The 24,104-nt window shown below is 41.0% G+C and overlaps 1 protein-coding gene across 1 annotated transcript; it reads right to left on the reverse strand.

The window, feature by feature from the left end:
• EED (embryonic ectoderm development) lies at positions 1–21,748 on the reverse strand. The gene is made up of 12 exons (XM_075919403.2): positions 21,592–21,748; positions 16,924–17,076; positions 11,892–11,984; positions 10,842–10,907; positions 10,181–10,306; positions 9,980–10,061; positions 7,179–7,270; positions 4,365–4,498; positions 3,163–3,268; positions 2,160–2,318; positions 1,668–1,741; positions 1–786 (listed from the first exon to the last, which is right to left on the reverse strand). The coding sequence occupies exons 1-12, from the start codon at positions 21,709–21,711 to the stop codon at positions 660–662; spliced, it is 1,332 nt and encodes a 443-aa protein (XP_075775518.1). The 5' UTR covers positions 21,712–21,748; the 3' UTR covers positions 1–659.
• Positions 21,749–24,104: the final 2,356 nt, after the last annotated feature.

Raw genomic sequence — 24,104 nt, forward strand, 5'->3', positions numbered from 1 at the left:
TAAGGGATGAAAAGATCATTTGTTGTTGTTTTTTAATTCCTTCGGTTTTAATAATCTATAATGCAATTAACATTGGGAAAGGAATAGGTGCAAAATATTTTAGCACAGTCATCTTCCTCTCATATTACACTTTAAGGAACTTGTTATACAGATAAATGTAACTGAAATTGTGAACCACAATAAATATTTCTGTAGCTACTTCACACTCCTGTATTATAAAACACATACTACTTTAAAACACATGCAAGACTGCAAGCTCATATATAGTCAATTCCTACCACAAGGTTAACATGCCCCTCCAAATCATGCACATAGCTAGCTAGCCTATAACATTGCATTTCTACTACTGCTACCAGCTATACTCAAGGAAAAGCAATATAATAGGTCAGTTAAATCATGAAATTCATTTTGGGAAAATAAATGAAGTGGACAATGCATAAAGCTTTACAAAAATATTTTTTATTAATGAAAGCAGCAGAGTCTGAGCAGGACAACAGTACAAAAAATGTAAACATCACTAAGTTCAGCTCCAACTAACTGAACAGTGGGGGGAAAAATCTATTCTAAATGCAACTACAGTGCAGCTAACTGTATAATTAACTGTTGGTTATAACTGTAAACCAACAATGTATTTTCTACTTTTAATTTAAAAAAGTAATTTATCGTTGTCTGTCCCAGCGCCAGATACTGGCATCATCACAAACAGCTATGAGGATACTGCTATCCCTGCTAAAACTAGTTTGTCGAATGGCAGCAGCACATTTGGGATGGGTAAGTGTTGTACATCTACAAAAAAAAAAAAATAATTTAGTTGCAATGTTAAATTTGCATTTGCTATTACACTTATGAGTACGGGCTTGCTAGATCAGACCTGTAAAACGTTATTTGACTGACACCCCTGGAACCTCTGTCCCAAATGAAAGACTGACAAGGCTTAGTCCTTAGTGTATTCTGTGCTCCTTGTTCAGCCTTTGAAATCCACAGGAAATTAATTTTCTTTCATTGCAATTTTTTCCTCCACCCAAATTCAATGTTCATAAAGCTCTAGCTCAAAGTGGATCTGAATAGGTTACTGTAATAAACACACTATTTTTTAGTTAAGAATACAGTATTGTAATTGGGAGATGAAAGATAGCAAGATTTCCAAGAAGAACCTCACATATGACTGTTCAAAAGATCACCGGACCAGGCCCAGGTGGTCAAATGGAAGATCATGTTACAAGCCCCTCCTAATCATGCATATAGCTAGCCTATAGTAATATATTTCTACTAATAATACCCTAGTCTTTTCCCCTCCCACCTCCATTATGTGCCACACTCACCTAGTAAGTTTCCTCCTAATTACTGTGCAATTTCTTCAAGGCATATACTCTCTTTTACTATATCTACATATAATGCCCAGTAAAATGTTGCCCTGCCCCAGCCAAACTAGGGTCTCTGGGCACTACCAATAATGTTGAGCTTGTATAAGGTTATTTACTGTACAAAGTGAGAATTGGAGATGTGGCTATCATCACTCCAGAATGTGAGTTATGGGTAAAGTGAAACAAAAAATGTCCTACCACCATTTAAGAGATGAGCATGTAAAGAAAGAAAGTGCATCAAACTCCATGTCTCAGTATCACAAAGGAATCTAGGGGAGTTTAGAAACTTATATACACACTCACTTAGCTTTATGAGGATCTTCTATTTCCAAATCCCAAACATAAAGTTTGCCAACTTGATTGCCCAATGCAAGCATCTTTGAAAGAAGAGAGAATACAGATGCTTTAAAATATGGTATGAAAGAACAGAAGCCAGGCTTCATAAAGCCTGTAGGACTGATGACATTTAAAACACACAGACAACACTTCACATACTCAAATCACTATAAAACTAGTGATCTGTACTACACCGGTGTGTCATATACATTTGCCTCAGTTACCTCATCAGTAAAATGGAGATTAAAAGATTGAATATTTTTTCCCCAATGCCCAGTGAAGAGTCAGAATTGAAGTCTAATGTTCCTGACTGCCAGTTCTAAGCTCTTCACTCCAGACCATGTTGCCTCCCATCACCTCAGGTCATGCAAGCTGAAAAGTTTTCCTCATAGACCACTAAGGCATCTAAATAATGTAACTTTTCTTCAAATAGAGCAAAAGTTCAGAGTTCACTCTTACCTTTTGCCAGAAGTCCATTGAAAACCTCATATACCAGATATCACACTGACTGTAATCAAATCGCCCTAGTATTGTCACATTTGACTCACTGGGCTTGATTTTATCTATGTCATCCTCCATTTTGCCTGGTTTCCAGCACACAATAGCATTTTCACAAGACTGTAGGAAGAACAAGAATAATCATTTAAAGGGATGGGGGGAAAAAAAACAGGCACACCAGCCATGCTTTTTCCAACTATATTTTTACTCAAACTTCCCCTTTCACAACTACCCAAATACATAAAAAAGAAAAAAAAATCAAGGATGTCACTTGGAATCTTAGTTGTCTATCCATAGATCTTATACGATGCAGTAAAGAGCCAGTTTACCCCAAATTACTTGCCAATGATCTTTAATTGCCAAAGGTGTGAGAACAACGTGCGCTTGGACAAATCAAACAGAAAAGGGTAGAGTTCTGTACTATGCAAATTTCAAGAATTTTAGTAATGTTCCAAATATGTTTCTTGCTAGAAACAAGTTAAGTTGTTTTCAAATCTCAGCGTAGACAGGATTTTAACCCAAAATATGAAGAGCAAACATTACCAGTGTTCCAACACAAATCAAAATCATTCCATAATGCAGACTTTCCAATTTAAGTGAATCTGTTTCATTTTGTTCTTTTTTCCTGCAAGAGCTGTGTGATCTCCCAGAAATGGACAGTATCATTTTTCCCCCCTCATGAACATTCCACCCAGATTCTGGCTCTTCCATTCTGATATATATTTAACTAGTGTTCTAAAAGAATTTATATAAAAATTTAAATATAAGATGCTTATATACCCAAATTCAATTAGTTAAACTCACACTCTACTTAGAAAAATCACCCTGTATGGCACAATAAGTTAATTTTCCAGCCAGTAAATCAAAGAAACAGAAAGACACCCTAATCTACTACACACTCATTTAAAAATCAAGACCTAGAATGTAAGCAAATATCCTTGTGACTAAAAAACAGACACTTTACCTTGGAAAGAATTAGATCTCCTAACCATCGTACACAGTCAACATAGTTCCTATGTATATCTCTAGTAGAAAAGTCAGGAAAGTGAATTTTCTGAGAAATAAAAGGCCTGTGGAGGGAAAACCAACAAGTCATATCAAGAAGGACAAAAAGAGGTAAAAAAACATAATTGTAAACACTGTAATATATTCTAAGAGTAGAACCTTTTTCTGATGTATATAATAATTTGGTGTATAGCTTTCTGTAAAGTAAATACTACATGATTATCAGTGAATTAGTTGAGGTCCCAAACTACATGTGGGGAGCAGGTAGAGGGAGGAAGGGCTGAAGGTACTGGAAAGACAATTTGTTAGCCTCTGAAGGAATTCGGCAATTGTCTCTCTCAAACACTTTGATCAGTGTTAAAACAGAAGGCATCCTAGAAGTTGCTTCAAGCAAAATATAAAATGTGTGTGGTAAGAACACACTAAGGGTTTTCTTTTGTATGAAGTGCCATTTAAGATTTGGTAACATTAAGTAGTAAGCACGTTTATAATATTAGTCCTATTATAAAATGGTTTTGTATCCTTTCACATATTTCACAAATTGGAGGCTACTCAACTCTAGGATTGATACAAACACGTAAAAACATTACTAGCTAAATTTGTCCTTAATATTAAGGGAAAACAATTCATGTAAGTAAAAGGTAACAACTTTTTCAAATCAACATATTTCTCTGAGACTGGCTCATAGGAGGATTGAAAATTTCAAGTGACATTGAAAGTGTATAGCATTTCTGCTCTAAAGCCCCCAAATAAGTTACAGATTACAGTAACTTGTATTATTTGCACTCCGGGAAATTAATTACAATGTAATCAATTTTTCTGGTGTGTATTTGTTACCTTATTATAAATCTGTAATGGGCCGGGGAAGGGTGCTGCTATGTATTTTTATATACTTCAGAAATTAGAATGGATTAAAATATCAGTTCCAAAAACCTTCTCCCAGTGCATAAACAGAACTATTTAAATAAGTGTCAGAACCTGAAATTATACAGAACAGTATTGCTACCACAAATCAGTAAAACAAGCCTTCTTCCAAAGCTGTTTAGGGACCCACAACTCCTAAGTCCACAGAAAAACCTGGCAGGAGCAGGTAAAGGCTGTTGATTAAAAGATTCATATTTAGTAGATATATCCAGGAATAGAGATCAAGATTGTGTTTACCGGTTGGTTTTATTTGGATTGTACTCATAAGACTCCTTAATGGCATTCATCATTCTCTTTGAATTGATTCTCCAGAGTTTCAGAGAGTGATCCATACCACAGGACATTATTTTCTCACCAAGCAGGTCATAATCCTACACCAAAAGAGAGCCAGCTTTAAGCCTTCAATATTAAGTTTCAACATACTAAAGTCACTGATTCTATTTTTTGTCTTTATTTACACTGAATGCATAATACGTTCAAGTCATATTTTCAGGCTAGAGAGTAAACATTTCAAAATGGAAAAAGTGTTAAATATTAATATTTAAGTAATAAAGCTTGCTCCCTGTAAAAGGTATCAGATATTGGTATGCCTGTTTTATTCTTTTGAAGGCAAAAATTGAACCTTCAATGAAGCTGAAAGACAAAATTTAAGATGACTATTTTCTCCAACACAAAATCTGTGGAACTCATTGCCATATGATTTAATAGAGGCAAAAACTGTAGCAGAATTTAGCAAAGGATTGGATACAAATAAATACCATTCACCATTACAATATACAGAACAATAACAATTTTAAAGGGGATATAATCCTTTATACTTCAGAGCATAAAACAGCAACTGGCAGGGGTTAAGAAAATGTTTTTCTATAGGCAGGTTATTCCTTATTTGTCCACTATGTGGTTACTTGTATCTTCTTCTGAAGTAACTGATACTGGTTTATATCAGAAACATTGATCTGATTTGGTAGTGCAATACTGATGTATGTGAGGAAAGAATATTTGTGCTAGAAAAAAAAAATCAATCACCTAGATAGATGAAAGCTAAATATTTCTTATATACCAATAAAATCTTAGTATCTGTACATAAAGAGATCTATAAACAGCAGGCATAAACTTAAGTAACTAAGTAACCTTTTTCCTCCCTTATCCATTCCTCCCTTCATATTTTTTGTTGCTTTCCTTTGTGTTATGTATCCAATGTGACTCAGAGGTCAGGACAGTACAGAAAGCTCCTCTTAGGTATAAACCATGTCTAATGTGACATGTGTGTCAAGTCCTTAATTACTAAATAAATAGTACTGAATTAATTGTATAGTACAGTAAGCCAAAACAGGAAGTATGGTAAGTTTGACAGTATTCTGTTGTGCATGAAAGCATCAGGTTTTTGTTCTACTCATCCTTACAGCACACTTGTGCAGCGTCTCTCAACACCAAATTCCATTTGAAAGATGTTTTAGAGATAGACAAACTCCAATTGTGTGATGCTTTGATTATGTAAAGTTTGTGACGGTTCCCAAATACTATGTTTATACAGGTATCTAAGAAACATTTGTCAGACAGATTATTTGTATATATCAAAACTGCAAGACAGAAATAGTATGAAAGTTTTGATGGCAAGAAGCAATCATTGCATCACTTGAGAGGTGAATCTACAGGAGAGCGCATACCATAAGCATCCTAAACAAGTAACAAAAGAGACCTCCTTGGAGGAATTGCTTTAAATCAAATCAATTAAATAATTTTAAACTCATATTGCATTTGCCCATTTTAGTGATTTTCATAAAGAAAGATTGATTTCACTGGTTTGCAACTATGTAAATGTTGATTCACAAACCAATGCAGCCTTTATACTAAAATCGTTGTTTTTCTGCTGACCAGAAAGATAAGGTATAGCTACACATGTTTAATTAAGCTATTATATTTCTTAATACACAATAAGAATCTGAACAGGAATGTATTTACTTTAGAAAATTATGAACAATGCATCTCTTATTTACTAGAAGATTATTAAGTTTTACTTGTGAATTATATCAAACAATTTGAATGGAAATTAAAATTCAATTAAATTCACAAAAACATTTTAAATTATTTTTATTAGTTATATAAAACTAACTTAAATATGCTGAAACAAAATACAGGACTATGTAGCACTTTAAAGACTAACAAGATGGTTTATTAGATGATGAGCTTTCGTGGGCCAGACCCACTTCCTCAGATCAAATAGTGGAAGAAAATAGTCGCAACCATATTAAATATGCTGGTTACCCAAGATAAAAGTCTATTCTATATATGTATAAAAATTATAAATATTTTACATATTTAAAATATGTAATTGGCACTATATTTGTTTGTCTTTCACTTTCTGCCTACTTCAGATTTGTATTGTAACCACAAACAAAAGTCAAAAGGCACATGTCTAAAAATTAAGCACATATGGCATAAAGGTCCTCGTCTGCAAGCTCTTTGAGGTAGAGACTGTTTCTTTATTCTATAAAAAACTATGTGGTCTGTCTCACTAAGTTATGCATTATAAAGGCAAAAAAAAAGAAAAAGGATAAAGCTATTTTAAACGTTGGTTGCTTCATCCAACTACCTACTGACACTACACCTTTTAAATATTAGAGTAACAATTGACCAGTTTCTCTTACCCTCTCATGAGGTGTCTCAGCTGAGGTCAATTGGGATACTTGCAGCCTCTAGAGGCATTCATTAGAACAGTATGTTCTTAGTGAAGGACTTTAAAGAATTCCTTCCAGTACCACTCTTTAGCCCCACAGAATCCCTGTTTGTTTGCTTTCAGAACATGTTGCAAAATATCCAGCTTCTCTACAGTCCGAGTTATGCAGATGTTCAGTTTTTAGGTTTGGCAAGTATTTTAGTGATGATGCTGTGTAATTTTAGAATTACATTAGGCTAAACGTTTTTCAAAGTGTTTGATTCATGTATTTTGGATTTGCTAGTCACAATATTTAAGCCTAAATGTAATTCAAAGAGTTATTGGGTTTCCTATACATAAGGCTGAAGGCACTGCCCTGTAGTTTTTCCACTTACTGCACTTAAAACCTCATCCCTGTGCCCCTCTACTCCTCCAAATATTGCAACCAACGTGTCTGTTTGGATGTTCCACAGTCTCAGTGCATGATCTAGAATAAAAACATAGAAACTGATAAATTAACCTTTATCATTAGGACCCTACCAAAACTCATGGTTCATTTTGGTCAATTTCATGGTCATAGGGTTTTTTAAATAGGAAATTTCATGATTTCAAACTATTTAAATATGAAATGTCATGGCATCGTAACTGTAGGGCTCTAACCCAAAAGTCAAGTTGTGGAGAGGGTCAAAAAGTTATTACGCAGGGGGGGGAGGGGGGAGGAGTGCCACGGATAGGAGCAACACCTTCAGAACTAAGCAGCTGGATTCCAGCTCTGAATGCAGAACTACCGCCAGCAGCAGCACAGAAGGGTAAGCTAATATGGTGCTGCCATCATTACTTTTGTGCTACTGATGCAGAGCTGGGTGCCTGACCAACTGCTGTTGCTCTCTGGCCACCGAGCTCTGAAGTCAGCACTGAAGTAAAAGTGGCAATACCCCGCCCCCAAATAAGTCTGTGACACTCCCCACAGCTCGCTTTTGGGCCAGGATGCCCACACTGAGAAACACTGGTCTCCCTCATTAAATCTGTATCCTAGAGGATAAAAGCACAAAAAGATCAGATTTCATGGAGTGCAGAACAGATTTTACAATTCATAACGTGTTTTTTATTGCTGTGAATTTGATAGGGCCCTATTTATCAGCCATCTGTAACTGAATAAAGTTAATTTAGCCACCATTTTCAAGAATAGGAATTTATAACCCAAAAAATGTAGTAATGTTACTCTATTATTACAAGAAAAAAAGTTGTATGCAGTTAAATGTTAATATCACTTTAACATTGTAGATATGATTGAGAAAGTCTAAGGATGAATTTCCACCTAGCCTATTTTCAGGCGTTAAGTCATTTCCCAAGGGGAAAGGAAGAAAAAATACATTTCATCCAAAAGTTAATGTCTCATTCATTTTCAGCTCAATTATTATTTTATATTCTAGAACAGAGGTGGGGAACCTTAGGCCCAGGGGCTAGATGCAGCCCCCCCAGCTTGCCTAGATCCAGCCCCCATGGCTCAGTGGAGTCCGTGCTTCATTCCCCCAACAGGGCTTGAGTATACAAAATTTACTAGCTTGAGTACCCCAAGGCTCTGGTGTACATGGGAAACGTAGGGATTGTCTTTCTACTTCTCAGTTGGGGGGTCAGGGTTTTTTGTGTTTTTGCTCCTTATTTCTGTGCTGCCCCGGCTGATTTTTCTGCGGGCCCCTGACCCAAACAAGGTTCACCACCCCTGTTTTAGAAAGTGTGCTAAAAATTCCTTTGATCATCTGAGTTATTCACCTATGCAAGAAAAAAAGGGTACTTTTCACTCTTATAAAGTATTGAATTCCTTGATAAACAAAAAAAAGAAAAAAGAAAAAAAAATCTTTCAAAGTGCTGTAAACCAAAGGCAAAATTGGGCCATAAATTACATATATGCAACTTCTACTGAAGTTAATGGCAATTGGCTAGTTGTTTCAGAAGGCAGAATTTGGTGCTAATTTTAATGAAGAGCCACTGACATTTAAAAACATCAGGCTTAGAAAAATGAAAGATTTTATGGATTCGCTACACTAAAGAATGTATAATAAGATGATGTGTCAAACTAGCTGCATTTTACTGTTCCCTTTTCCTCCCCTGCCTTTATCTTCCCAGACATATTGGAAGTGGCCAAGCAGTTCTTGGACTCCTATCACTGTCAAAGCATTATATGGAAAGCAACATTTGATCCAATAATCATACATGTGACCGCATAACTTTCAATTCTTTAGAATGTCAAAGTATTTAATTATAAATACAATAAGCTCAGAAAGTTATGGTTCCAACAGCTTGACCACATTACACACAAAGCTGCAGAAAGCACTTTCAGTTTCTTGACACTTGTTCTTGTAAAATCTCATCCATAACACTGCATTAATGCATGATGTTCTGCATTTAGAACAGAATATATTTTTAACTCTAGAAAATGCAAAACATCACTCTTGTGAACACGCTATCTAGCTTTAAGTTCACCAAGTTGACAAGGCTATGAATGCTTGCACAGTCAAATTAAGACCATAGGAAACAACGCTCTTTTCACTTCTTCCTAATCTGTACTCTTGTCGTGTGCATACCATAACCAACACCACTAGGTGGCAGGACAACTCAGCATTTAAAAACAAGTTTAAATGATCATCATAAAGCTCCATCGTTGTCAAACCTAACATGGATGTTTTCTTTCTTTCTACTGAAACAATGTTGCAGTCCCCAGCACTAATGAATGCAGTTATGTTGAGTACAAGCATCAGGTTCCATCAAGTATATGTAAATCCAAATTAACTGATGTTAATTTGTTCTAGAGTTTCAGGGTTTAAAATTGGTTTCAGGATATAAGAGAGAATGTGGGTGAGGTAATCTCTTTTATTCCAACTTCTGCTGGTAGAAGAGAGACAAGCTTTTGAGCCTCCCAGACCTCTTCTCTAGATCTAGAAAAGAGTTATGATAGCTAACTCAGAACTGTAAGTGTCACAGAGCTCTGAAGTTTGTGAACTTGTCTCTACACCAACAGAAATTGATCCAATAAACAATATTCTCTCACCCATCATGTCCACCTCAATGCTTAACATTAATCTGTGTGCAAATGGGGTTTAGCTAATCTCATTACACCTATGACCACTTGCATGGTATTTAAAAAAAAATCCTAAATAGATGGCTCCTAAACAAATAAATAAATTAACTTTCATACCTTTGCTTACAGACAAGAGGAGATTTGGGTCCCTTGGGTGAAATTTCAGTTCATTGATTGCATTTCCATGGCCTACATAGTGCTAAGAGAGATTTCAAAGATAAAATCATTTCCCCTCTCTCATACTGAGATAGTTAGAATAGATGTGTTGTAGATTATCTAGAGAACCGCAATCTGCAGTTTGAAGCTGTGACCACTCACCTTTATGCACTGCATTGTAATAGGATTAATTATCCTAATAATTCCCCTCGAGCCAGCCACAGCCAGAAGAGGGTGACTTGTATTGCTATCGTAGGTCCACGCACAAGTATAAAAGTTTTCATCTGCCTAATAGGTGCCATGTTAAGGACTACAGAAACAGTGGGAGAGTTTCCTTTAAGAGATTAAGGTATTCATATATTTGTTAGAACTACAGTTGCTCTTTTGTAAAAGTTTATTAGCGTATGACTAAAAATAAGCAGATGAATATTTATTCTGATTGCTAAGTCCCCTATAACGCCACTCTCTTCCCTGTGCATGTTTCTTTCCTTGCTGCTCCTTTTTTTTTGCCACTTCCTCTTGCTGCACCATGCTTCTGAAGTATTAGTGTTGGGAGGCATAACATTATGTAGAATCTATTTGACAATATTTTATACAATACGTTTCATGATTCTGCATTTGTAATATTGGAAAGGCAAAACTAAAATTTGTAGGATACTAACAGGAGTTTGGATCTGAAATGAAGAATGTTCCTTAACAGATATTTACAATGCTTTATCACCAACAAAAATTAAATTGTTCCACATCAAGAGAAAGTAAACAAATATTTCATGTTAGTCTTACTGAAAGACCATTTTATGACCCAGCTGCTTTAGAAGGATACATCAGCATCTACATAAGACTGCAGTAAACGGATTTCTCCTTGGGAATGACACTCATATAAAGTAACCTAGAAAAAAAGGTTTAATGGATTATTGGTTTCATATAATATGAAATTGCAGGCTTGTGATTTTTATATTCAACTGTGCAACCTGATGGATGTGTTGATCTCTCACTACACAAGTCATCTCCTATCTGTTCTTGTGCTCATTGTAGAAGGGGTTTGATGCAAAAGAATTCACGTTTCTTATCAGAATAATTATGTATTTCAACATTCCTCCTGGTGGCACTTCCCAGAGATGAAGGCTGCTGACAAGCTATATCAGACTCTGGAATTAATGTAATTAACTCTAACCTACGATTTTTTATTAGCTATTGACATGCCATTGAATTGTCTAGTTTAATTTCTTTGCATAGAACCATGATCCTTGTTATTTCTCTACATTAGTTAGTGCTTGTGATAAATGACACACCGACAAACTTGAAAAAACTGAAAGTGTCTTATTTACTCACACAACAGACATTGTTTGGGTTGTGCAGAATACTCCTTGTTAACTAATTATTCTTAAGGCTACTATTAAGTGGATGTCTTTTCACCAAAAATCTATCAACTCATTTCACACAGGCTGCTAATCTTAACTCACAATCAGTACTTGGCACACTGACATCAATAAAAATGCTTCTTTCATCCTATTGTACATCACTTAGTCTTTTAATCATGAATCTGAGAAATCAACACTTTACTTAACAGACTCTTAGTATCTCCCTTCATAGATATTGCAACTTTTGCTCAATTGAAGGGATTTTAGTAAAACATGAGCCATATTCTCAAACCACTGAAGTGGGCCATCACATTGCAATTCACTGGATTCGCCCATTTTAAAATTGCAGGAATTTCTTAAGCCTTGAAAAATGGAATATAAAACATCACTACAATATTTTAAATATTGAAAACTGGTAACCATATTGGAGGAGGGAAAAGAAACCAAGATACAGATGCAGAATCACATGTAAGGACAACATGATTAGACAAAAGCTGAGCATTATTACTCACTCTATTGCTGCCTACAGTGGCAAACACTAATGGATCTCCTTCCTTACTGTGCCAGTTAAACTGGACACCAAACAACGGCTGACTGTGGTCCTCCTGCAAAGGAAAAATAAGGTAAAGGGAAACATGAGAGAATGAAGACTAGACATTATTTCTCAAAAACTCACGATTTGTGGCAAAAGGAGCCTATTTTGGTACAAGCTCTTCCCATAAAAAATGTCACTACATTTATAGTCATTTATATATTCTGACACTATATACTCACTCTTAAAAAGGAGGAGGGAGGAGTAAAGCACATGAACTTTTTTGTCTTCAGAGGAGATAAAAATGTGTTCCTCTGCACAAAGTGAAGTGAAAAAAGATGCCATCTCTTATGTACTAGTTCTATTTGCAGCTGACTGTGCTTGTTTTGTGATCCTGGACATGGTAACCTCTGGGTCTTAAGCTGGGTCCATACACATTTTGTACCACTAACTATTTCAGTTAGGGCAGGTCTACACTGTAGGGACAAGTCGATCCAAAGATATGCAACCGGAGTTATGTTAATAGCATAACTTAAACCAACATAGCTTAGATCTACTTACCACAGGTTTCAAACTAGGGATGTAAAATTTCGATTTGGCTAATCAAATAGTTGATGCAATTTGCATCAACTATTCGATTAGTCGATAAGGGTGCTTCACCTTTGAAGTGTAACAGCCCCACGCTGTTGCTATACTTCAAAGGCTAAAGCACTGCGGGGAACACGGGGCCAGCGGGGGACTCAAGCAGTCCCCCTCTGGCCCCATGCTCCCCACAGTATTTCAAAGCAGCAGTGCCGCATGGAGCCTAGAGTCATTGGGGGAGTCCCCTGCTGGCCCTGGGCTTCACGCAGCACTGCTGCTTCGCAGCACCTCTTCCTGCCTCTTCTCATAGAAGCAGCAAGGGAAGGGAAATGACTAGTCAGCTAGCCTATCGACTATCCGATAAGCATTTGCTTATTGGATAGCTGACTTGTCATTCACATCCCTAGTTCAAACTGCACTGAGCTGACAGAAGAAACTCTCTTATTGACACTCCCCCCCTTACTTATTTTGTTCTGATGGAGTACTGGAGTCAACGAGAGAGTGATCAGCGAGTCTTAATAGACCTACTAAATCAACTCCTAGTGGATTGATTGCTGCAGCATCTATCTACCCAATAGTGGAGACATACCCTAAGGAGGTGTGATTTTTTTTTAAACCCAAATAGTTATTTTGTTACAACTTCTAGTTGGGATGCAGTATATCAGTATAAAAGGCCTCATCAGCATACCTTAATCTTTATAGACTAGACAAAAAGCAATACTGAAATAACTATGTCCACATTGGGTGATGGAAGGTTACCACTTAAAATAGACAAATATAGTTAAGGTGGTACAACTCTCTGGAGTAAAGTCATAGTTAAATCATGCCACAAATGGCTTCAATACTAATCTAGGTCACATTATGCCTATAAAGTAAGCACTTTCATTTGAAGTTAATCCCAATTTGTAAGATACTATAGAAATTAGAAAAAATATTAAAATAATCATTTAAGATATGTCTGCAATTACAAATGTAGCTTTTCAATTATAACAAATACTCAGGTGCTCTTAAATAACATTGTATTTTGGTCTGCCACTTCCATGGCATTAAGGGATCATCTGGAACTGTCCAGGCAGGGAAGAGATATGTTATGATGCCATTAAGGTAGAAGCTATTAAGGAAAAAACACCAGAACAATTAGCACTGACAACTCTATTACAGCCTCTAAATAACTAGTTTTACCAATGTAGGGGAAGGGAGAAGGCCACCAGCCCTTCAAATAGCTTCATGGAGAACAAAGAAAGCTGACAGCTTTATTGTAATCCTGTTGGTCCCAGGATAAGACAACATGGTGAGGCAATATCTTTTACTGAACCAACTTCTGTTGGTTAAAGAGACAAGCTTTTCTCAGGTGCCTGAAGAACTTCTGTAGTTCAAAAGCTTGTCTCTGTAACTAACTGAAGATGGGCCAATAAAAGAGCTAGAAGGACACTCTTGTAAGGGACAGGGAACAGAGAAATAGTCAAACGCCTCCAAAAAACTCACATTTGAAGTAGTTAATACTGCCTAGGTCACCATTATGGGACAGAGCATGAATGTTTTAAAATCAGTTGGTTGTTTCTAATCTTTGCTCCAACTGATATAGAAAATATTTTCTTTTTAATAAGGCTAATGGTTAATATCACCAGTCAAAGATTACCATGGAAAATAAATAGGCACACAAATATCAGCTTGCCCTGCAGGGTGAGAAATGGATGGTGTACATGTGGCAATTTAGTCCTGGTCCTACTGAAAGAATGGGAAATTTGCCAAATATCACTCCAAAACAGATAAGAGCTAAAAAGACACAAGATCTGAGTTCATTCAGACACTAGGAAGAGGACAGAGGATACATGACATCTCTGCATCTGTTATGACAATTTGTTTAAACAATTTTTTTCTTACTTACCTGTCCAAACCTGAGTGAGAGTTCAGGAAAAGCAGAAATCCCTAATTATATTAATTTTAGAAGGAAAACCATACAATGCTCAGCTGAGGTCTTGGAAGGTGAATATAGTATTTTATTTTAAAAGGCAATGTTTCAAAACAGCTTAGACAACTTACATCAAGCAACTACAGATGTTAGATACCATGTAATTGAATAATTGTGTAACCACATAAAATTTTAGCCGTTACACAACTATTAGATAGAACCTGGGGGCGGGACTGGCAGCCAGCGAGCTTGTGGCTCCACTCCTAGGAAGCCCTCTGCCACTGTGCGTTGCTGCTTCTGCGTCAGAAGCAGCAAGCACGGGGCAGCAGCAGCCACTGTCTACAAGGGACCCCGAGCTGCCTAGGAAAAGAGGTTGCACCTTCATCCCAGAGAGCTGCCATTGTTCGCAGCGAGCCCAGGCCCGCCGTGGACAGAGGCTGCTCTATGGCAGCCTGCCCTGCCCTGCCTCACTGCTGCCTCTTAAAACCCAGCTCCCCACACACACTGGCCCTGCCTGTCATTTCCCCCTCCCCCACCGGCAGCAAATAGGATGGGGAGAGGAGAGGGGAGACAAGCAGCTCTGTGGATATCATGCAGATAGCTGGCTTAAAAGCTGGCTCCCCACGTGTATCAGTCTCTACCTCCCCCTGCCTCTGCATTGGTGCCTCTGATGAAAAGGCAGCAGCACAGGGGCTGGAGGGCAGGCAGCTCCATGGGTGGCAATACACGTGGGAAGCTGGTTTGAAAACTGGCTTCCCTCGTGTACCAGCTCTCACTTGCCCCCCTAACCCTCCATACTGCTGCTGCTATCAGAAGCAGCAGCACAAGCGGGGACGTGGGGGGGGGGGCAACTCCACGGAATCAGGTGTTTATGGGGAGACAGCTGATACAGAGGCAGTGGGGTGGGGGTAGTGCATGCAGGCAACAGGATTAACTGTTAAGACCAGGCTTATCAGTTAATTGTGTAGTTGAATACACAATAACATCCCTATAAAGGGCTGCAGTCACAGAGGACCCCTTGAGACACTCGCCTCTTTGCTCTCTGGGGTTTCTCATCAGCCTGTCCTGCTAGACCAGCTCACCTGGTATCCCCCAGCCAAGGCACTAAGTTGAGATCACCAACCCCCTGAGGAGCAGTACAGACACTGGAACAATTCAGGTCTGAGGAAAACGCCATTTTGGGCCCAGCTTCCAGGAAAACCACTCCCCAAATGGGATGAGAACCCCAAATGAATTATTTAGGTAAGCCCCCTTTAACAATTAAAGGAGGGTATACACACTGATTGCTCCCCCCAGTAAAAATTACAGTAAGCATGGGGGGAGGGAGTGTTGCAATCCGTACAATAAACTAGTTTTCTTAGCCTGTGGGGCAGTAGATTTTTCTTTCTATTGCAAATCATCTCCGCACACACACGTTTACTGCTTAACCTTTACATCTATACATATTCAGTTACCAATTTGAGCTCTCTCAACAGTTACCCCCTGAAAAGACATTTTACTTATTCCCTCAGGGTGTGTCTACACAGAACCCTAAACTCAAAATAAGATAAGCAATTTGCGCTATGCAAGTGGCATATCTTATTTTGAGTCTATTTTGAAATAGCTTATGTTGAAACCTGGCCTGTTTACACAGTGCCAGATTTTGAAATAATGCACACTTTTGAGACATCCCTTAGCCCTCATGGAATGAGGGCTATGGGAATGCCAAAATAGCGCACCTGTTATTTTGAAAAATATTTCAAAATAATGGGTGGCTTAATACATGGGGTAGCTATTTCGGGATATCTCCGGCACCTCAAAACAGCCACACTGTGTAGACATACCCTCAAGGACTTTGACAGCTATTTTGTAAAAATATTATATCAATACAAAAGAGACTGCACGCATGCACACACAAAAATGAAATAAAGGGTTGCTTCATTTGGAAAGTTAGACTTTTGTTTTCTTGGCATTTAAACTACATTTAAGTTAGCTCCTACATAAGCATTTAAAAATATTTGAGTGATTTTTCAAACTCAGTCAGAAAAACATTTAAAATTTACAGCAGTGAGTAATAAACATACTTCATGATTTCCTTGAAGGCAAATGTATAAAAACAGTAAGAGTAATGGAAAGCAAGACTAGGAAGTTAGAAATTTCCTACTTCACACATCTCTACAGGAAAAAAAAAAAAGTGAAATTTCATTCCGTAAGTTGTTTGGGTGATTTTTCACTCTTAAGTGTAGTCATGTTACACTTTTGTATGGGTCAAAGATGAATAAAATACATTCTATACCACGTGACATAGGCTATTTCCCAAGGGATCATACATGATGTCTGTACTCCATGTGCAGCATTTAATTTGGGTTATTTTTGTGGTGTTCGTCACTATTCTAGCGGCCTAATATTGCATAATTAGCTTGGAAGGACAGAGAATGGGGATCACTTTCCTTTGAAGCATGAGCACAGGTGAAATTTCAGACACAACATTCTCCAACAGCTAGTGTCTAGTTTCCAACCTTATCTATTTGAGACTTACCTTGAGACTATTTACACATTTAAAGGAATATTTGCACTTCTTGGATTTCCATTTTCCTTTCCCCCAGCTTTTTCTTCCTGGTGCATTAGGAGTGTTTGTTGGGGTATCAGGGCGTTCAGTATTAGTACCACTTTCTATACTAACAGCATCATCCTGAAAATATACAAATCGGTAGATATCAGCATCTAATTTAAGAAACACAAATAATGGAAAACTAGCTGCTTTTACTCTCCTCCCCCTAGGAATACTCCCTGCACACTGACTTTTAAAAAAATGTTCCCAAGGGGAAAATAATTGTATAGATTTCTAAATAAAAACACCATGGGCATGCAATGAGCATGCAGCAAGCAGAGAGCTGCTCCAGGTCCCACCAGTTAACCCATTAAAGGTGATGCTTACCAAGTAACCTTTCACATCCCTAGTAGAGACAAGAAGAACAAACGAGTAAAATGGCACAGGACTATGCAGGGAAGTAAAAAGTAAGTTTAAGAAGGTAAATATCAGAGCCGTTCACAGCAGGGGACCATTCAGGAGAGAATTAAACTACAAAAAACAGCCTTGGAATTTATATATAGAGCCAAGCTCAATGGGACCCTGATCCATGACTTAGGCCACTAGGCACCATTGAGGTAAAAATAACTCTAGACAAAGCTTCAAGTTTCCATTAACTTCAACTCTCTCGTCACAAAATATTTTGAAGTCTGACTTACAGCAATGACCACAAATTGTCATCATCAAGGACATTTGGTAACAGCAGCAGGTACTGCAATGTAAACTAATAATTCAAAATGAATATTATGGGTAAAGTACTGTCTATTTAGTGATAACAGATCCCCATCAGAAGCTAAATCACTGGCATTATTCAAGAAGTATACTGAAAATTACTCAACTTCCCAAATTAAATTATTGATTAAAAAGCAAAGACAGCTTTAGGAGCTGGCATGAGACAGGATTGAGCAGTCCCAGCTCATGCAGGCTCCGGGAGCCACCTGCACTATAGCTCTGCATTTTAAGAGCCCGATGGGTTCTTACTACATTTAAAATGCAGAAGTGCAGCATCCTGGACCAGTGCAAGCCGGGACTGCTCAGTCGTGGCTCTCCTTGAGTCCAACGGCCCCTGTTCACAGTGGACAACTCTGACCACCATTAAAAGGGGATGCTTGGCAGCAGCAGACCCTGTCCATGGGCGGAGGGCAGCTCCCCACTGTGACCTCTTCACAAGGGCTGCTTTGCAGCAGCCTCCACTACCCCCCCACCCACTGCCTCTCAGAGGCAGCCGGGGGAGGGGTAGGCAGTATCCTGGAGATGGTGCTGGGGGGAACCAGCTTTTAAGCTGGATTCCCCAAGCACCAGCTCCTGTTCCCCCTCACCCCCCCCCCCCCCCCACCCACTGCCATGGAGGACAGGGGAGGCAGAGGCACAGTGGGGAAATGGCACAAGCAGGGACTAAAATAGCCCCCAATCGTGCTGGTTCCCACCAAGGCACTTCAGGCTTTGAACCTGTGGGGTTCAAACTACATTTGGGGTACGTCTAGACTACATGCCTCTGTCGCCAGAGGCATGTAGATTAGGCTACCAGACATAGGAAAATGAAGCAGCGATTTAAATAATCGCCGCTTCATTTAAATTTACATGGCTGCCGCGCTGAGCCGACAAACAGCTGATCAGCTGTTTGTCGGCTCAGCACAATAGTCTGGACGCACGGGTGTTGACATCAAAGGTATTTGTCGACCACCCAGGTAAACCTCATCCCAGCAGGCATACCTGGGTGGTCGAAAAATACCTTTGATGTCGACACCCGCGTGTCCAGACTATTGTGCTGAGCCGACAAACAGCTGATCAGCTGTTTGTCGGCTCAGCGCGGCAGCCATGTAAATTTAAATGTAGCGTTGATTATTTAAATCGCTGCTTCATTTTCCTATGTCTGGTAGCCTAATCTACATGCCTCTGGCGACAGAGGCATGTAGCTAGACGTACCCTTGAAAAGAAGAAGCGCCGTAGGGAGCACAGGGCAAGTGGAGACTCAAGCAGTCCCCGTTCACCCCATGGCACTTCAGCCTTTGAACCCATGGGGCTCTTGGTACATTTCAAAGGCTGAAACACGGCAGTGGGAACCAGCACGAGCAGGAACTACTTCAGTCCCCACTCATGCCATTTCCCCACGGTGCTTCTGCCTCTTCTGCCCCCCACAGAGACAGTGCTGGGGGAATCGGCTTTAAGCCAGCTCCCCCCAGACCCAGCTCCTGCTTCGCCCCCCTTGCTGCCTCTTTCTGACAGAGGCAGAGGGGGGGAGCGACTAGACAAGTCATGTCTCGACTATCTAATAAGCTTAAGGTTATTAGATAGTTGACTAGTCGCTTACATCCCTAATTCTGGTAACAACTGAAAGTAAGCCAGCAAAACTGACGTATAGGTGCATTCAGAGCCAACATGCAAGATAATATCACTATAGGTTTGTCTCCACTACTAAATGGATCAATGCTGCAGCAATTGAGCCACTTAAGGTCAAGACCTGCTAAATCGACTGCTGATCTCTCAGACATCAACTCTGGTACCACAACAGAGCCAGAAAAATAAGGAAAGCAAGACAGACCCCGCAGTAAGTATATCTAAGATAGATTGACTGAAGTTACTCAACTAAAGTAACTCAAATCGTGTAGCTTAAATTAACTTGTCTCTATAGTGTAGATCTGCCCTGAGTTAGACAACATCGACAATTTCATGTGCAGCTTTCACTAGTATTCTCATTGAATTATGCACTTTCAGTAGTATACATGGTTCTTTCCAAAGACAGAAGACAAGTTCCCCTGAATACACACAGGATACATCTAGACTGGCATGATTTTCCGCAAATGCTTTTAACGGAAAAGTTTTCCGTTAAAAGCATGTGCAGAAAAGACCATCTAGATTGGCACAGACGCTTTTCCGCATAAGCACTTTTTGCGGAAAAGCGTCCATGCCAATCTAGACATGGTTTTGCACAAGGAAGCCCCAATCGCCATTTTCGCGATCGGAGCTTTTTTGAGCAAAACAAATCTGAACTGTCTACACTGGCCCAAATTACACTGGTTCCCATTTGACTTTTGCCCAAATGGGAGCAGCATAGTATTTCCGCAAGAAGCACTGATTTCTTACATGAGATGTCAGTGTTCTTGAGGAAATTCAAGCAGCCAGTGTAGACAGCTGACAAGTTTTTCCGCAAAAACTTGCCAGTCTAGACACAGCCACAGATTTTACACCACAAAGACCAAATCCTGCAATCTTTATTTAGGCAAGATTCCCTGCCGAGTAGTTAGGTACAGTACAATCTTCACTTGCTGCAGTACACCGTGCACACCTTTACAAGTCAGTTTTTTTTGCCTGCTTTTTTATGCTATCAGCCTCTACAGCACGCAACAAGAACACTCCGTAACCATACACATTTTCTCTCAAATCAGTGGGAACTGACTTGCCAGGCACTGTAAGATTTGACTCAATTTTTTTTTAACAAGTTAAAACATTAAGTCATTCTAAGAACATGTGGGCAGATGGGCTTGAAGGAAGCAATACTGAAAGGCTGAATAAAGTGGGTTTGAGGCAGAAAGGAAGAAAGCAGTGGCCAAAGCTATGCTATAGGGAGGCATAGTTATAGCTCATAGCTACACTGCCTGTGGCACCACAGACAAGTTGCAAACTAGACACAAAACGGGGGGGGGGGAGTGAGTGGGGGGTTTCCATTGCTGTAGGAACTCCACCTACTGAAGTCTGTTAATCTTCCAGGCAGCATAACTATGGTACAGAGAAGGGCAACAAAAATGATTTAGCTTCCATATGAGGATAGATTAAAAAGACCAGGATTGCTCGTCTTGGAGAAGAGTATGATAAAGAGCTATAAAATCTTGACTGGGGTGGAGAAAGTAAAAAAGGAAATGTGAAATACTTCTTCACATAATAGAAGAACCAGGGTCACCCAATCAAATTAGTATGCTACAGGTTTAAAACAAACAAAAGGAAGTACTTCTTTACATAGGTCATAGTTGACCTGTGGCACTCCTTGCCAAGGGATGTTGTAAATACCAAAATCATAACAAACTCAAAAAAGAACTAGATAAGGCCCCCCAGGGAGGCTGTCACAAAGCAGCCTGTGCCCACACGGTCCCAGGCTTGCCCTGGGCAGAGACTGCTCCAGCAGCAGCCTCTGGGGCAGGTCCGAGCTCCCTGCGGACAGAGGATGCTGCTGGCACAGCCTGTGTTTCTGGCAGCAGCCTCCCCTGCCCCCACATACACCCCCCCAGCAACCTCTGTCCACGGGGAGTTCCTGCCTGGAACCCTGTGCCTGGCACTGGGGTGGCGGGGAGGGGAGGGGGGGGGGTTCCCGGGAGTGGGGCCGGTCCGCACTGGAGTCCAGCCCCACCCCCAGGACTGTCAAATAATCAACGAAACACTAAGACTATTCCATTACCCGCGTCCAACACCCCTACCTCAAGCCCCACCTGCTGGGAGAAGTGGGGGGGAGGCCCCAGGATACCAGACAGCGGCACGTTTTCCCGGTAATGGGGTGACCCCGGCCCCGCTGACGGGAGGGGTGGAGAGCCCCGGGGTCTGGGCCCCCACCCAACAACGGGCAGCCCCCGCCCCCTCGTGCGCCCCCTGCTCCGGGGCGTGCCCGGGCCAGGCCCCCGCACTCACGTTCTCGTCCCCGGAGAGGTCCCCGGGGTTGCTGTTCTCGTCGCTGCTCAGCTTCTGCTTCTTGGCGGGCATCTCGCTCCCCGCGCCCGCCGCCGCCGCGGGATCAGCCCGCTCAGACATCTTCCCCGCCCCCCCGCCACGCAGCCGTAAAGCGCGCCCGGGCCAGGCCCGACACACCACCGTAAAGAGTCCTGCTCAGGCCGCCAAGCAGATTGCCAGTCGAGTGCCAGGAGATGCCACACTGCTGAAAAATCCAACCTAGGCGCACCCGCAGCCCTAGTAGAGCTAAGAGAGAGAGACAGATTCATGGGGAAGAGATGAGGGGAGGAAAGGGGGTTAGTTTCCTATCTTCCAATGAGCGGCATGAGCCTAAATATCTTTTAGGGTTTGGGCTTTATTGACAAAGCCTTTTTTCCCTTCATTTGTATGGCAAAGCAGTCTTTACTGATTGGTCAGAAACTAATTCCTCACTGCTTAGCTCAGGGGCCGGAAAACTTCGCTATGCGGCCCATCAGGGTAATCCACTGGCACGCCTTGGGACATTTTGTTCATGTTAACCATCTACTGGCAAAGTCTTGCACAGCCCCACTGGCCACAAGTTTGCCAATCCTGGCCAATGGGAGCTGCAGGAAGCGGCATGTTTGACAAAACCGAGTTCACATTTTATCTGTATCCTGGAATAGTTGATTTTTAATAACAACTGCCTTTTCTTTACTCCTCAGTTTGTGAAATGAATCTAAATCCATGTTTGGACACGAGACTTTCCATTCCTCTCTAATTTTCCTATGACTGAAAGTTTTGGCTTCATTCAGCTTTTCCTTGTCTTTCATCTCCTGCATTTTAACTCAAATGTCATGTGGCCTTCTAACATCATACAGTTCACTTATTGAAATCCCAACAATCCTCATAAATTGTGAAGCTCTTTGATCATTGCAGTTCCCATTAGCTTTGGCCCAGAAAGTTAGGTTCAGTAGTTTCATTTGTAGTGTCTCTGGTATTTCACTAGAACAGTGGTTCTCAAAATGCAGTCCACACTTACAGTTTGGCTTCCTCCCACACCACCGCCCTAGCCTTGCAGCAGCCATGTAGCCACGAAGCACCAGCTCTAGCTTCCCGTGGAAAGGGGCAAGAGTAAGTGAAGAAGGCTCTGACCTTTCCCACCAGAGCCCGCTGTGGAGCAAGCAGTTCCATGTGCTGCTGCTCCCTCCTACCCACCCTGCTGGGGGAAGGGCAGTGCAGTGATGCACTGTCTGGAGGCTTTCTCTGCTGCTTCCATTGGCTGGCCAAAGGGAATAGCGGGTGGCCATGCTTGAGAGCAATGGGGACATGAAACCAGGTAAATACTCCCCCTCATGCCCATACCCCGCACCCCAATCCTCCTCATTCCCACCCTGCCAAGACCCTGCACCCCCAGCTTGCTCCTACACCCTCCCTCCTGGTCAGACACCCTACCCCAATCCTCCTCCTGAATCCTCCCCCTGACCAGACACCCTCCCTCCTGGCCAGACACCCTACCCCCAGCCTGCTCCTGAACCCTTCCTTGTTCCTGTACCCTTTTCCCTAGCCAGACATCTTACCCCCACCCTGCTCTTACATCCACCATTGCTCCTGCACCCTCCCTCCTGGCCTCACACTGCACCCTCCCTTGCTCGTGGTCCCTCCCCACTGGCCAGACACCCTACTCCTAGCTTGCTTCTGCACCCTATCTCCCACTCAGACCTCTTGCACCCTCATCCTCTCCTGAACACCACCTCCCCCAGACTTGCACCCCCATCCCTAGCTTATTCGCTGGCACACTGAACCCCTAATTTTTGTCCCCACCCCAGAGCCTAAGGAGGTCCCCAATTCCACTACCTCCAGAACCCCAGAAAAGTAAATCTGGCCTATGGGAAGCCCTGAACCTCAGTCCTCCCTTTCCCTTCCCCTCACCCTGTGGGGCTGGAGTGCCAGAGGAGTAAGATATCTCAGTTGGAAGTCACATCAGTGAGGGTTAGAGGTTTTTGAAGGAGTAATTTTTCTTCTCACTTGTGTGGTCCCAAGCTGATTTTTCTGTGGGTCAGTGGCCCCCAACCAAAAAAAGGTTTCCCACCCTTGACATAAAGACAATGTTGAAACCTTTTGTGTTGGACATAAATTCATATTTTACTTTAGTTAAAATGAAGTTTGATAAACTAACATCAGAAAGTTTAAACACTTAGGCTGTGTCTACGTTGGCGTGATCTTGCGCAAAAGCAGCCGCTTTTGTGCAAAACTTGCTGCCTGTCCACACTGGCCATGAGTTCTTGCGCAAGTACACTGATGCTCGCATGTATGAAATCAGTGCTTCTTGTGCAAGAACTCTGATGCTCCCGCTCAGGAAGAAACCCTCTTGCACAACTGTTCTTGCGCTAGAGGCCAATGTAGACAGGCAGCCAAGAGATTTTGCGTAAGAGCCCTCCAAACGGAAAAAAGCCCTAGTGGCCGCTTGGATGCTCCATACGCACAGGCAGCTCTGGACTTCCTGGTAACTCGAG

The sequence above is a fragment of the Pelodiscus sinensis genome, chromosome 1, assembly GCF_052426305.1.
Source record: "Pelodiscus sinensis isolate ZL-2025 chromosome 1, ASM5242630v1, whole genome shotgun sequence".
Lineage (NCBI taxonomy): Eukaryota > Metazoa > Chordata > Testudines > Trionychidae > Pelodiscus > Pelodiscus sinensis.